Source organism: Centruroides vittatus, unplaced genomic scaffold (genome assembly GCF_030686945.1).
Source record: "Centruroides vittatus isolate TY-2023 unplaced genomic scaffold, ASM3068694v2 scaffold_861, whole genome shotgun sequence".
Taxonomy (NCBI): Eukaryota; Metazoa; Arthropoda; class Arachnida; order Scorpiones; family Buthidae; genus Centruroides; species Centruroides vittatus.
This window is the reverse complement of record NW_027122718.1, coordinates 2,418,276-2,433,281: the sequence shown is the minus strand read 5'-3', so window position 1 is coordinate 2,433,281 and position 15,006 is coordinate 2,418,276. Positions and strand designations below refer to the sequence as shown.

Below are 15,006 nucleotides of genomic sequence, written 5' to 3'. Positions count from 1 at the left end.
TATTTTCTTCTTTGGATAAATTTTCCTAATTTAAAAATTTTATTCTGTAGTAATTTAAATAATTTTATTTTTTGTTAATATAAACTTATATAGTTTCTTCAGTTCTTAATCCTATTGAATTGTTCTTTCTAAACAATATGTATTGTTTTTAAAATTTTGAATCAGTAAATTTAAAATGTAGTTTTTGACTTTTTTTTTTTTAATTTGCCATTAATGTTCATCAAGTGAATAGATGTATTTCTGATGATCTTGTAATTTTGTTTAGACTTTAACTTTTTAAAATAGATATTAATTAATTCAGTATCAACTAAAATATAAGTTTTCAATTTTATATGTTCTTTTGATTTGTCATTTTTAGATAAATCATGGAGGATATTTATCATAAATAAAATATGTTCTATTTACTATTTTTCAAATAAATTTTATTATTGTTATCATTGGTATTATTATATTTGGCTAAGCTATGTAAACAGTTAAAAAAAGCATTGAAATAAATGAAAATTAACTAGCAATGCTCAACATTTGTATCTTTAACACATTCTTCAAAAGAAATTTTATGTGAAATATGACAATTTCACAAATATTTTTATTACATCATTCACATATTTGCTTAAATTCCAAAACTTTCTTGAGTTTTGTAATTTAATGCAGTTTTGTTGATACTCTTTATAAGCTAATAATACTCATCAAGTGAACAGATGTATTTTTGATCATGTATTTAAACAAAATTCTCTTTCAATTTTATACGATACCTATCAGTGAAACTACTATTAAAATTGCCATCTACATAGCATATTATGTAAATAAAGAATGTTACACAGGCTTTTAATTACAGAAAAATAAATAAAAAATCTTTTGACTTTAATTTATACTATTTTAATTCTGCTGAATATTTTAGAAACTAGAAATTTTTTTAAATATATAAAAAAGCATTTGATCATTCATATTTACAGAAGTTGTTGATTCAATAACAAATACATAATGTAATTTTAATTTCCAATCCTGAATTTAGTATAGTGAAAACAATATTTATGCTTATTGTTTGTAATTCTTCTCTGATTGTACAGAAATAAAACATATTTATCTATCAGATGTAGATGCAAACAAACTCATGAAAATTTTGATAAATTTATTGGAAAACAAATATCTTTTCTTTCTAAATTGTAAGTTACTTTTAAATTATAACTAATTTTAATCTGTTATTTGATTTGATTATCAAATTTAGTTACAAAATTGATCATCAAATCAGTAAACATTATCCACTTAAGATTCTCAGTTCTTCAATTGTTTAGAATCTCAGATCTAAATTATATATTTGATTAAAATATTTACATATAAATTATATTATTTTTGATGACAAAGTATAAAATACCTTTTACTATTTTCCAGTTTTTTGAATCGCTGCAACAATGATTCTAATGACTGATTTGAATGTTTACATGACTGAATATCAGTACTGACATGACTATTACTAGATTTACTGGAAATTTTTGATTTCGCACCTTCCGTGTTTTTATTTGCAGAATCTAAGCATTGAATAATTTTAATTGTATGTAACGAATACTTGTTTTATGTAAAATATTTTTAACCGTTATTATTAAGCTAAGTAAAATCATACCTGATGATGAGTAAACTGAAGATATTACAGAAGGAATTTCCGAATGACTATCAGAATCAACCTGAAATATTAACGTTTTGTAATCTCTATTATAATCTATTTTCAATATATCATCACGAATCTATATAAATTTATTAGTAGTAAAACAAAAATTTCTAAGTCTGTCAAAGTAGAAATTATAACATTTCAATTATTATCTAATTCAAATGAGATTTAACTTGATATTTATTAATATTTACAGATTATTAAGTATATTTATTTAAGTAATCCTTCTAAACTCACTGTAGACTTTGCTTCGATTTCAGAAGGTACACTGTCTGTTGTGGAAGACATTAATGATTTTGAATCCTGAGACTGGGAATGCTGCACGATGGCTAATGGAACATTTTGAGTTTCTGAAATTTAAAAATAGAAAGTACTATATACAAATAAATTAATTATATAATTTAATTAACTAACTTATATATAACAAATAACTTTTAATAAATTATATATATACAAGGCGTGACAATTTAATTTCCAGAAAGGCTAGATAGTGTCATCCGTGACATAATTATATCGAAGTGACATATGCATTTGTGTTTGAACATGTTTAAACTAATAAGTGCATAAATTTCAAACTAATAGAGCTAGTTGTTAATTAGCTATTAGAAAAGTAATAGCTTATTTCCATGTACTGTTTGGCCTAAAACTGGGTGACCAAAATTTACAGCACTATAGTAATATTAAATTGGGTGAAAATCGGCAAATGCACTATTGAAACGTAACAACTGTTGCAAGTGGTATATGTTGAAGATGCTATAAAACCCTGAAAAAGGCATATATGTCATGCTCACAGTTTAAGACCATGCTAGTGTGTTTCTTCAATCAGAAGGGAATAGTCGATCATGAATTTATTGAACAGGGACAAATGGTCAACCAACAGCACTATTTAGAAGTACTGCAGAGATTCTGTTCGAAGAAAAAGACTCAAACTCTGGCCCAACAAGTGGATCATTCAATGACAATGCACCAAGTCACAGTGCACTCACTGAGACATTTTCTGACCAAAAAAGCATTTAACCAATTAGATTATCCTGCCTATTCATCTGACTTAACTTCCTGTGATTTCTGACTATTTCCAAAATTAAAAATCTGCTCTGAAAAGACAAATATTTTCTTATATAACAGATATCCAACAGAATGTGAGATAGCTGCTCAACAGTATTCTGGAAAATGAGTTCCAGGTCTGCTTCCAGAAATGGAAACATTATATAAGTCAGTGTGTAGATGCTCAAGGAGAGTACTTTGAAGGTGATAGTAGTCATTAGTGTACAGTTCTGCAAGTATATTTTTTAAAGGTGTATTCCAAGAATTAAATTGTCACACCTTGTGAGACAATTTAATTTCCTGAACAATATAACTCTCTCCACCCCATGAGCACTAAGAGGGTCTTTTTAGCAATTATGGGGAGGCCAGGTGGGGAGGGATGGGGCCCAATATATCCAAATAAACCATCTCCCAAAAAATTCCTGGACTTTTTCAATCCGTCCAGATTCAATCTTGGGTCTCCAGAGTGGTAGGCTGCCACCTTAACAGCTCAGCCATCTGGCCTCAGATAACAAAAAATAAGCTTTTTTTTTCATTTAAAAAAGAAAAATATCAGAATTGTATTAATATTAGTTCATTAAAAATATATATAACATCAATTTGATATTATTACAGAGAATAACATATTATAACAATAACCGATATCAAACATTTTAAATCTGTCTTTAGTAAGAACATTTTCTAAAGAAAATTTCAAAAGCCAAAGTAAAACTGCATTACTTACATTTCATGCATATGACATTTATATAGACAATTTAATATTAAATCATATGGATTTTATTGAAAGTGGAAACAGCAGCTTGTTAAAAAAAGGTATTTTTAATGCCAGAGAAGGATTGATTTATCATCTTTTGTATGATGATAATTCAATCAGTATTTAAACTCCCTTTCAAAATGCAAATAAAACTAGTGCGATTGAAATACCATATTTTATGATACATAAGATGCACCCCCATTCCGATACAAAATATTTAGGAAAAGTATTTAATCTATTTAAGCCATCCCTTTTTGGTACACCTTTGGCCCCAAAGTTTATTTTTACTGTATTCTGATTTTCTTGATTTATTTATCAGTGGAAAAAATGAGTTTAAAAGAAGTCATTTACAATTAAAATTTATCAGTAAAATATTCTACACAAATACAGCAAAAGCAGCTTAGTTATAACCAATAATTATTATTATATGCTTAATTAAACAATAGCATTTGTATTGGGCTGGACAGAGGTTACCTTGTAGCCTACTGTTTGGGAATTCATTAGCCTATAAAAGATTGCAACTTGTGGGGTGATTTTTTTGAGTCCTGTTTTTAGACAAAAGTTGTGTCTTATATGTTATAAAATACAGTAGTTTTTTTTTACACAAAATAATCAATTTTTTTTCTGTTTTTGATTGATTGATACACGAACAATCTGTCATACTAATTATTAAAAAAATAATATAACTTTATGTGGAGAAGGAATACTGTAATCCTTTCTTTCTTTTCTCTGTAATCCTTATATGTAAGTTTGAGAATTTCAATTCCAGCACTTCTAACATTTAAAGATTTTCAATGACTATGACAATATTTTATGTTATGTGGTTGTTGGGATTCAAATATTGCCATCATCAGATGGTGTTGTATGAGCTATATAACCCTTCTGTTCATGTAGAGATGACCTCTTCTTTTGTACTGTGACCTCATGTACAAGTACGTGTGTGCTTTCCCCCTTTGTTACACTTGGTCTAGTGATCATGTGCAGATAAAAGTGCTATGTAGGTATTAGCATGGGTATATTTTAGAAGTTAATAAACAACAGTGGTCTTGATATATTTGTATTCAAAAGAATTGTCTAAATTTTTTAAACTGTAAGTAGCAATACAATTATTTATTAGACATTCAGAATAGTATATGATGATAATATGTAAAATACTGATTTTGTTTAGGATTACCATTGAAGAGGGAACAAAATTATACATTGTTCTGAAATGAATTTGTAACAATAAATTAAGTGAATAAAATTATAATGTCATCATCATTAAAAAACCTTTGGATATTTGAAGTTCCATATTGAAATTCTCAAACTCATTCATATGGATTACAGAGAAAACAAAGATAAAAATTAAAATTAAAGTTATGTTATTAATGTAATATGTTATAAAAGAAAGAATTGTAAAAATAACACAAAACTACTTTAATACTTTTTTAATTTAGTAGTTCCATAGTAGTTCCAGATTAAATTGATACTAATGTTATTCTTTTCATGTTTTATGGAACAGATATCTTCCTTTGAAGACTTATAGAAAGAAAAAATTCTGCTAAAATTGATTTATAAGTTTGATACAGGTCGAGTTTATTGGAAGAAAAAAAAATGGATATTTTATCAAATACAGAATATGGTGAGTTTTGTTTTACATTCTAAATCTCTAATGTTATTTCATGATCAATAAAGTAAATTTATTGATTATAAAGTAATATTACTACTTTTATTGATTTTTTTACAAAACTATGCTTTTTTGGAATAAATTTAAATATTTCTTTTATAATTTAGAAATAATTGAACACCTTTATAAATTCTTTAGTATTTTATTCAAAAAACAAGCATTTTTGGCTTATTTTATAAGCCATCGGTAGATTTATAATTCAAAAAAGTATACAATGCAAACATAAATACAGTATAGCATCGATTATCCAACCCCCGATTAACCGACCGCGTTATAGTTGGCAAATTCAAATGTCCGCAAATATATTTTAAAGCTGGAATCAAATTATATAATATAAGTTCAATTAAGCATAAATATTAGATTACTTCATAAAAATTTTTGAAACATAAAATGTATGATTTTATTCTAAGTGTATTTAATGACACAATGAAATCATGCACACATTTCATTAAGTTTTCAGCTGAAGAGATCAATTCAGAAATTTGAATTCAGTAAAACTTGTATAAAATGGAGTGTGATGGTACTGATCAAAGTTTTGTTTTAACAGGTTTCCTTTTTATATAAAGTTATGTTTTTTATTAATATAAAAAAATAGCATTTTTTACTTGGAAATGACTTTTATCTATATATTACAACATATGATACAATAAATTTTTGCTTAAGGATTACAATAAGTGAAAAAAGCCACTATAGATAATAAATTACTTAGGTATATATAAATACAGAGTATTCATGTTTTATATAATAAAAAATTATCATCAGTATTTATATTTACCTTTAGTATGCAATTTTCTTTGTTCTTTTCGAGAAATTTTTCGAAGTGAATTGCGATGAATTTCTTGCAGCCATCGAAGTTGCGCTCTTTCTTGATGTAACTGCAACAAAAGAGCTCTCTGTCTTTTACGAACAGAGGGAACCTTTTCTAAGGCACCCTTTTGTCGAAGTCTCCTGAAAAAAATGAATAAGAACACAAAGCAATATATTTACTTAATATTAATTATTGAATCTTATAAATATTTAAATTTTAATTAAAATTTTCAATGAAAGATGTAATTTATTTTAGAAGTACAGAATAATTACACAGCAAGAAAATTGTGTGGGGTGTATGTATATATGTGTATATATATATATATATATATATATCCCACACAATTTTCTTTCAATATATACATTATTATATATATATATAGTAAAGAAATAACTTCAATAATTAAAAATTAAATATTTTTCATTTCTAAAGAATAAGAATTATTAAATCTTCTAATGAGCTATTTAGCTTTTCATTATACTGCTATTTAAATTATCAGAAAATTATTAGTAGTTCCCTTATTGAAACAAATTTACTTCTTCTAGCTTAAAAATATTATTACTTACTGCAACAAAATTTTTTAGTTTTATTTTGAATATGTTCAGTTGATTTAAATTATAAATGGTAAGGATAATTTAACAGTTTATGGACAATTTTGTCAATTCCTATTTATTATTTATTTATATTATTTCTGAAATATGCATGCAATTTACATTAATTATTATGTAATTTAATATAATGCTGAAACAAATAGTATATTTGGCCTAAGGCCAAATACTGAATATTCGGCCAGGAGTGTGGCCGAATAGCGGAATATTCGGCCAAACTATTTGGCTTGATTAACACACGTACAAAAATTGGCGCACAAACCGCATTATGGCAAGTATCACGCATCCTGCTCTCTATTGGCTCGCTGTCACTACACTTCACCAATTGCATTAATTCTTGACAGTTGTAGCGGACAGACATCATGTCTGTCCGGTACAACTGTCAAGAATTAAGCATCGTGGCAGTATGTGGTAAGTGATGATATCAAATGTGGATAACAATGAAATGACCTACACGTGTAGATAACGGAAAAAGAACAGAGAAGGACTGCGAAGTGAAAATAAATATGAAATTGAGTTGATAACATAATCAAACAAGTCGAGGCAGCTTATTGGTGTGAAATTTGCAGCCATTAATGCCAAATAATCGTTCTCAAGATTTTGGAAAGCTAAATGCTTGTAATGAAAGTCACTTAGCATGCACGGGCAAAAGCCTGGGGCCGTTCAGACTACCAAGAAGTCTCGAATCTGTAAAATCATAACTGTGACTTATACCGACATCCTATCCGTCTCTTTTCTCCGTTATCACCAGGCTATGAGTCACGTAATTGTACTTTTCCTTTGATCTTTTAGATAAATAAACAAAAAATTGCGCTTTCTCGAACTTGAAATGTATGTTCAGCATTAATAAAAGTTACCAAAATTATTAATTTACTGTGTGTTTATTTCTTACTCCTGTTTTTAGGTATTCAGTATTTGGCCGAATGATGATTAAATATTCGGTATTCGGCCAAATGGCGAAAAATAGGCCAAATACCGAATATTCATTGCATCACTAATAATAATGCTTTTAACATATCACAAAAATAATCCTGATTATCATCTTTGTATTGATGTTTGATAAAAATTTATTTAACTTTTTCAAATAATAAAATGCAACATCCATAATTATAATACTATTCTGAGATATGTTTATAGAATAGTTTTTTTTATCACTTATACTTATGTATGTTATTGACAAATCAGTAATAAACTATATTATAGTTCCATTTGTTGGCTACAATGTAATAAAATTAATATCATTAACATGACACATGAATTTTACCATAAATAATTGGGAGTCTCGCAATGCACGTCACTCGACACTCAGACTATCTCAGCAGCCGATATATTGTTTCATAAAATCTACGTTCACTTGGTAATTCATTCGAAGTTAAAGTTTGTTTTTTTTCTAGTATCTTTTGTTTTCACAAACAATTATGCTACATTATATATTGACAATGTATACAAAGGGTCCCGAATAAGACTTGACACATTTTAAAATTGCTGCCAAAATTTGATGCACAAAGATAAACACAAGCCAAGTGATCATCGAAAGCACTATATTGTGTTCGTAGTCAAGAAGATAAACACATTTAACACATTGCATGAAGAAGAGCAACCGAGTAAGTTTTTCCTAGAATTAATTGAGGTGTGTGGAATAATTAGTTGTGGTGCTCCATGGTCACCACAATCTTCTGATGTTATGCTTCTAGACTTCTTCCTTCGGAGTTTATCAATGAATGATAAAATCAATTATCTCAATGAATTTAATGTTTGCATATAGAATACTCTAACTTCTATTACACTACAGATGTTGCAGAACAAATGGCAGGAAATTTAATATCATTTAGATATTCTCCATGCAACATTAGGAGCAGATATGGAATTTTATAGTATTGTGTTAGTAGTAGTAGTAGTAGTAGTAGTAAAGGTAAAACTGTACTGATTTTTGTAATAAAACTTGGTGAGTTTGTTTTCAAGTTGCATACCTTACTTTTATTGTAGTTCTTACCTAATTTTACTTATAGTCTTTCAAAATGTGTCAGTCTCAATCCAAGCAACCTATAAATTAGTACATTGGCATATATCCATTATAAAAACAAACTATTTTAGAGAAATAAAAAATAATTAATGTAATGCTAAATATAAATAAAATTTTGTTTTGCTATCTCACAAAGTATTCTCTACCTATTTCTACTCCTCAAACTGTTTACTCAAAAAATAATTCTTTGACATCAAGCTCTATTAAAATATTTTGAAACTTTCTTTTTCATAAATAAAAACTAAACATGGATTATATAAATACAGATGAAATCTGCTAACAGATTTCATCTGTATTTATATAATCCATGTTATATATCATGTTTAGTTTTTCATCTGTATTTATATAATCCATGTTTAGTTTTTCATTTTTTACTTTGATTTTCATCTTCCAAAATTATTAAAACTTATCATTGGTATGTAAGTAGACATAAAAATAATCAATTATTTTTTCTTTACATATTTATAACAATAAATCAAAAATCTAGAATAACTTCATTACTTTTTTAATAATTCAAGACATGATAACTCTGCTTTAGTTTTTTCCATCAATTCTTTTTCTTGTAGTCGTAATCTAGCTAACTGATGGCGATTTCTTAACTTTTCTTCTTGAGTCAATTGATTGACCATATCCAATGTAAATTTAGTAAAAGAATCACTCGATACAAGAGACTGTAATTCTCCATTAAAATGCTCATCCACATTAGGAGAAAACTGATTTATTGAAAAGAGAGAACCCTACAGGAAAAAATATATTTATTATTTTAATAAAAAAAAGTAAAAAATGAAAATACAGAAAAGCAATAAATGTAGACTGTTTTTTACATTATTATTAACTTGTTGCAGTTATCAGTGTTCCATTTAACAATAATTATATAACCAATATTCTAAACTAAATTATCTTTTTACTTAAAATTTTCATTCATTCTAATTGTTTGATGAAAATTAGTTAATAAGACCAAAAATTAGAAATATTATGATTTTTGAAAGTCCACTTGATTTTGCATATACAGCCTGTCCCAAGGTGAATTTTTATGTCTTTTATAATGGAAATGAGACAATTTAGACAAATGTAGCAACCATAAATATAATTTTATTTTTATGTAAATGAATACTATAAAGCCAAGAGATATTAAAGATCTTAAATATTGTATTTTGAGATAGTGCAATAGCTATATGTTGAAAAATGTTTTCTATGAATTCAATTAAACTGATCAAAGTGAATAGCAGAAAATATGTAGGAATTTAATTAATAAATCTAATGTTTCTGTTCATTATAAACTTAATAATAAATTAAAATATTTAATTTTCTTATTGATAAATTAATTTTGAGTCACTTTTACAATCAATGTATATAATTTCTTTAATATATTTAGAATAAAATACAATAAAACTTTTGTATCCTTAGAGGCTGATGAGAAGTAAGTTTTTGGTTATTGTCTATCTGATTCAAATCTTACCTACAATGATCATTTTATAATATTATCTTATAAAAAATTATATATTTACCTTGTTCCAAGTTATAAATTATTGCTATAACATAAACAGCTTAACAATAGTGAGTTTTATATTAGTTATTCATGCAAAAATTTAATCAGAAATACTATTAATATTAATTTTTAGCAATTTTTCTGAATTTTACTTAAACTGTGAAAATACAGCAAGAAATTTCTTACAGGGAACTCAACAATTATATGAAGAAAATAATAATCATTTTTATAGCTTATAATTATATATATTATCAGCACAAATCTGATAAAATTAGCTATATATGTGCATTTGAACTTTAGCACTTGTGTTCCTATCAACAAATGGATGCAAGAACAAACTACAACAAGTTAAGCAAAAACACAAGTTAAAGAAGATTCTTTGTGCACTCAATAATTTAATATAATGTTTAGTAATAATTATAATAGGTTTACAAACCATATCAGAAATAGTAGAAACAGATTTGCATATCTGATTGTGAGAAGAAATAGATGGTACTTGTACTGATTTGTTAGTCAAATTATGATCTTCATGACAAGTGTGAACTGGATTTGAAATTGAAGCTTCTGTAAATTTAAAACAAAATTAATTTGAAAAAATATAATTCTTAAGATTAGTCAAATTAAGCTTTAGTCAGAATTAGTAGTTCCAAACGTAATTCCAAAATTAACCATTAGTCATATTAAGTTTATTTGAGACTAGACATTATTCAGTGTGATTAGACTACCATATGAATAATTATAAATAGACAAATTAACTTAAAAAATAAACATGAATTCTCTATGTTTATTTTAAAAAAATTAATATTAGTCATCTATCATCTTATAAAATTGAAAACTATAATATATTTATTATGTCTTGTGCTACTTTTCTTGTAGTTGAGCTTATCACACTGGACATCACAGAACAGAAAGAAATCAAGACAGTTTTTTTTCTTTCCTATGTATTTAATGCAAAATGCATTTCAGACCTATCAGGTTTCTCATCAGTCACCATATGGAGATTTCAATATTCAATACAAAATATGAATTTGGTGAGTTTGTACTGTATCATGATGTCACACTGTGGTAATTTATAAACATGCAGTACATCACATTTTCACATCTGCTTTAACATTGCCTTTGGATTTATTTTCCTTCAGCTTACAAGTATGCATTGGTTTGTTTATTTTTCCCCTTCCCCATCTGTTAGGAAACCATCCCAAGATTCATGTAGCTGTAGACCTGTGTTTTCATTTATTTGTTTATTGTTTTTTATTTTTATAATTTCTAAATGTTCAAATAGTTTTCTTTTAGACATATTTTCTTCATGTCTCTAAATTTTAGTATTTTCTTTTATTATTTCGCATCCACTTGGTTGCAGTGTTTAGCAACTACGGATTAAGTGTCATTATATTTTATCGCACAGATGTGCTCCATGAATTTTGTTTGGAATTCCCTCTTAATTTTGCCTATATAACTGTGGGGTACTGTGCAACTCCACTCTAACTTATAAACTACAGTGAAACCTTCATTAACCTGTCCTGTGTTGTTCCCAAATATTTTCGTGTTGACCTCATTTGACCTGACCTGTTGACCCCAAACATACTCGTTTCTGCATTGGAACGTTTTTGATACTAGATGCCGCTATGCGTCATAATTTTTATATTAAAACGAACTTTTGAAATATAATTATTTTTGTTTTTATATTTTTCAATATATTTATTTTGTTTGTGCAAATTTAAAAAATAATTTTTAATGATACAGTGGCCATGATTATTTAAAAAGAAATTCATTAGGCTTAACATCGACAAAAATTCAACAAGGCAGCCACATACAACGAAGAAAAATTTCAACATGGGATAGGTTAATGGACACTCTTGAACAGCATACCTCTCTACTTAACAGGCATTTTTACAATCCCCAGACCATTCAAATAGAACATCTATTATATTCACCTCTAAAGAGTGGACACTCTAAATCAGAGATGGGCAATCTGCGGCCTGCAGTAATATTTTTTGCGGCCTGCGTCACATAAAATATGAATAAATATATCAATTTCCCAGTTTAAGGAAGAATGCAGCAAAAATTCAAATGTTATTTTCTACAACTTATGTATGTGAATTATTTTTCTGCAATGAATTTAGTAAAAATTAAAACAAGAAACTGGCTAACAGACACATCGAAACTAATTTAAAACTAGCAGTGATGAATATTTAACTAAATATTTCCAATATATTACGTTTACATCAGTTTCAGAAGCTATTTAGTATACCCATGCTAATTTATAATTATATACGAATAAATAATTGTGATTTACCAACATTTTTTTTCCTCTTTTCTCTTGTATATGGCCCTTACATATTAAAAGGTTGCCCATCCCTGCTCTAAATAAGGGACACCATAGTTCATAACCTACCTCAGTCCTGCACAAAGTCCCGCCTTCAATATTCTGAAATTAATTAATTGCATACAAAATATTTCAGAAAAGAAAGAATCAGTTCAAATACTCCTTCAGAGGAAGACTTTTGACTGTAGGTGTTGATTAAAGACTGGCTGAAAATAGGAATAAGGGAGGAGGGCAGGTTGTAAAAAGCCAAAACAATATTCATTATCTGTTAGAAAAGACTAATCTGGACAATAAATGGTGATTGACAACAATAAGTTGTCAATCACCATTTACTGTCATATATATTAATGTTATTTAACTTCTGTCTTATTGTTGGAATTAAGTTTACCGTACCAAGAAACCATAAACTTTTCCGAAGTTATTCGTTCATTTGACAAGAACCATAGTACAGTAATAAGGAGCTGTCCGTAAATGATGTCCACATTGGAAGGGAGGAGAGGAGTTAAGACAAGTCGGACAAAAATTAGACAAAGTGGAGGGGAGGGTTGAGTTTCAGTAATGTCTGTATATTTCATTAAAATTTATATAGTTTATGCATTTTATTATATTTATTTCAAAATCTCTTTTATGTTTTATTTCTAATTATGGTATCTATCTTTCATAAAGTGATAAAAGTTTAAGGAGAGTCAAGTTTTATTGGGCATCCAAAAAGGAGAGGGGTTACAGAAACATATCCAAAGGCAATGTTAAAGCAGATGTGAAAATGTGATGTATGTTTATAAATTACCTTAGAGTAACACGATACAGCACAAACTCATCAAATTCATATTTTGTATTGAATATTGAAATCTATGTATAGTGACCAAAGAGAGACCTGATAGGTCTGAAATGCATTTTGCAATAAATACATAGGAAAGAAAAAAGTGTCTTGATTTCTTTCTGTTCTGTGATGTCCAGTGTGATAAGCCCAACTACAGGAAAAGTCCATTTGCACAAAATATAATAAATAAATCAACAGTCAAAAAAGTGATTTAAATAATACAACTATAATACATATTTAAATGTCATGCGAAATAATTTCTTACTTTGCTCATCAGTTATAGATCCTTGTTCCAAACTTTCTGGAACTGATTCTTCTATAGTGTTTTTTGATAACTGAGACAATGTATATTTACTTAACTCATTGTTTTTACTTCTTGACTGGCTTTCAATATTTGAATTTCCTGAAAAAGTATCATTTTGTTTTTCTGATAAAACTGTCAAATCTTCAGAAATTGAACTATTAGATGATTGCAAATTAGACTGAGAAGAAATATCACTGCTTTTTCCTGAAGACTGATGATGGTTACTTGTTTCTACTTGTTCAAAATCATTGTTATATTCTGAAGAAAATTCTTTTTTTGCTGCATGATGATTCTATAAAATAAAAATATAATTAAAAATTTTTTTCAAATTACAAAATGTATTTATAAATATCATATTAACACATTAAATTATTTTGCATTCAAACCAAAAGTTAACTATAAGAAAAATAAATAAAAGTGAAAAAAAGATCAGTAACATGTTGAGAAATTTTGAATACATTATCTTATTTTTCTAAAATAAATATTCTCGTGATAAATTTTTTTCATAGAATATTATATGTTGTTAATTTTTATTTACATAATAAACCAGTATTAAATACCACAAACAATTATTCTCGCCACAATAATGAGACTTTTAAATATAAAAATTTTTTATTTTCTCATTCAAAATATCTTATTTGTTTTCATTAATTCTTATATTTATTTTAATTTTTGAATATAAATGAAAATTCTGGGTTTTAGATTTTAAAAAATTCCATATTGTAATTTTTGTATTAATTAAAACTGAAAACAAAGTCCATCAATATTTAATAAAATTAATCCACTTAATATACAAACTGCCCTGTGAAATTTCAGAAATTTTTGACAAAAAGCATGAGAATTAAGCTTAAAAGTAAATGAACAAAATCGTGTCCCCCATACACATCCATAAATACAGGGGGGAACCCCTTAAATTTTTTTGCACTGCTTGATGTTTCAAGGTTTTAGTTCAAAGATGTAAAAGTCTTAGGGAGTGATTTTTTGACTGACTGCCATACTTTCCCTCTGTTATATACAGGGTGTTTTTTTTAATCTTGAGACAATGAAATAATTTAATTGGATCTCCTCTAATTGGTGACCTTGGATGTGATCTTTGATCTGACCTTGAAGGTCAAGATCACATCCAAGGTCACCAATTGATTGGCCCTTTGAAACCCTACAACTTTTGTCTATACCTTTTTCCAAAAATAATGAGATCCAATTAAGTTATTTCATTGTCTCAAGATTAAAAAAAAACACCTTGTATACATAACAGCTGGAAAAGTAAACATTATATTCATCTTAAGTACTATATTTTGTTATAATTTTAATTTAAATGATATAAGTACTGTATAAAATAATATATTTTGATCATGTTTGTTGTTTATTTCTATTTATCTAAATATTTATTGATATATATTTACATAAAAATAGTTAAATAGCCCTGGGTCAAAAAGCCAGAATTCAACAGTGCCATTTTTTTAATCCTTTGGCATAGGAAGATTTATATATAATCTAACAT

At 27.1% G+C, this 15,006-nt stretch overlaps 1 protein-coding gene across 1 annotated transcript in view; it reads right to left on the bottom strand.

The window, feature by feature from the left end:
* Positions 1-15,006, bottom strand: part of LOC136990200 (centrosome-associated protein 350-like) — a 75,290-nt gene that overhangs the window by 816 nt on the left and 59,468 nt on the right. The window contains exons 23-29 of the mRNA XM_067288569.1: positions 13,467-13,797; positions 10,492-10,619; positions 9,068-9,303; positions 5,903-6,075; positions 1,901-2,013; positions 1,619-1,679; positions 1,373-1,526 (exon numbers count right to left, since the gene is read on the bottom strand). Of these exons, the coding sequence (XP_067144670.1) occupies positions 1,373-1,526; positions 1,619-1,679; positions 1,901-2,013; positions 5,903-6,075; positions 9,068-9,303; positions 10,492-10,619; positions 13,467-13,797 (1,196 nt within the window). The remainder of the gene's footprint in view (positions 1-1,372; positions 1,527-1,618; positions 1,680-1,900; positions 2,014-5,902; positions 6,076-9,067; positions 9,304-10,491; positions 10,620-13,466; positions 13,798-15,006) is intronic.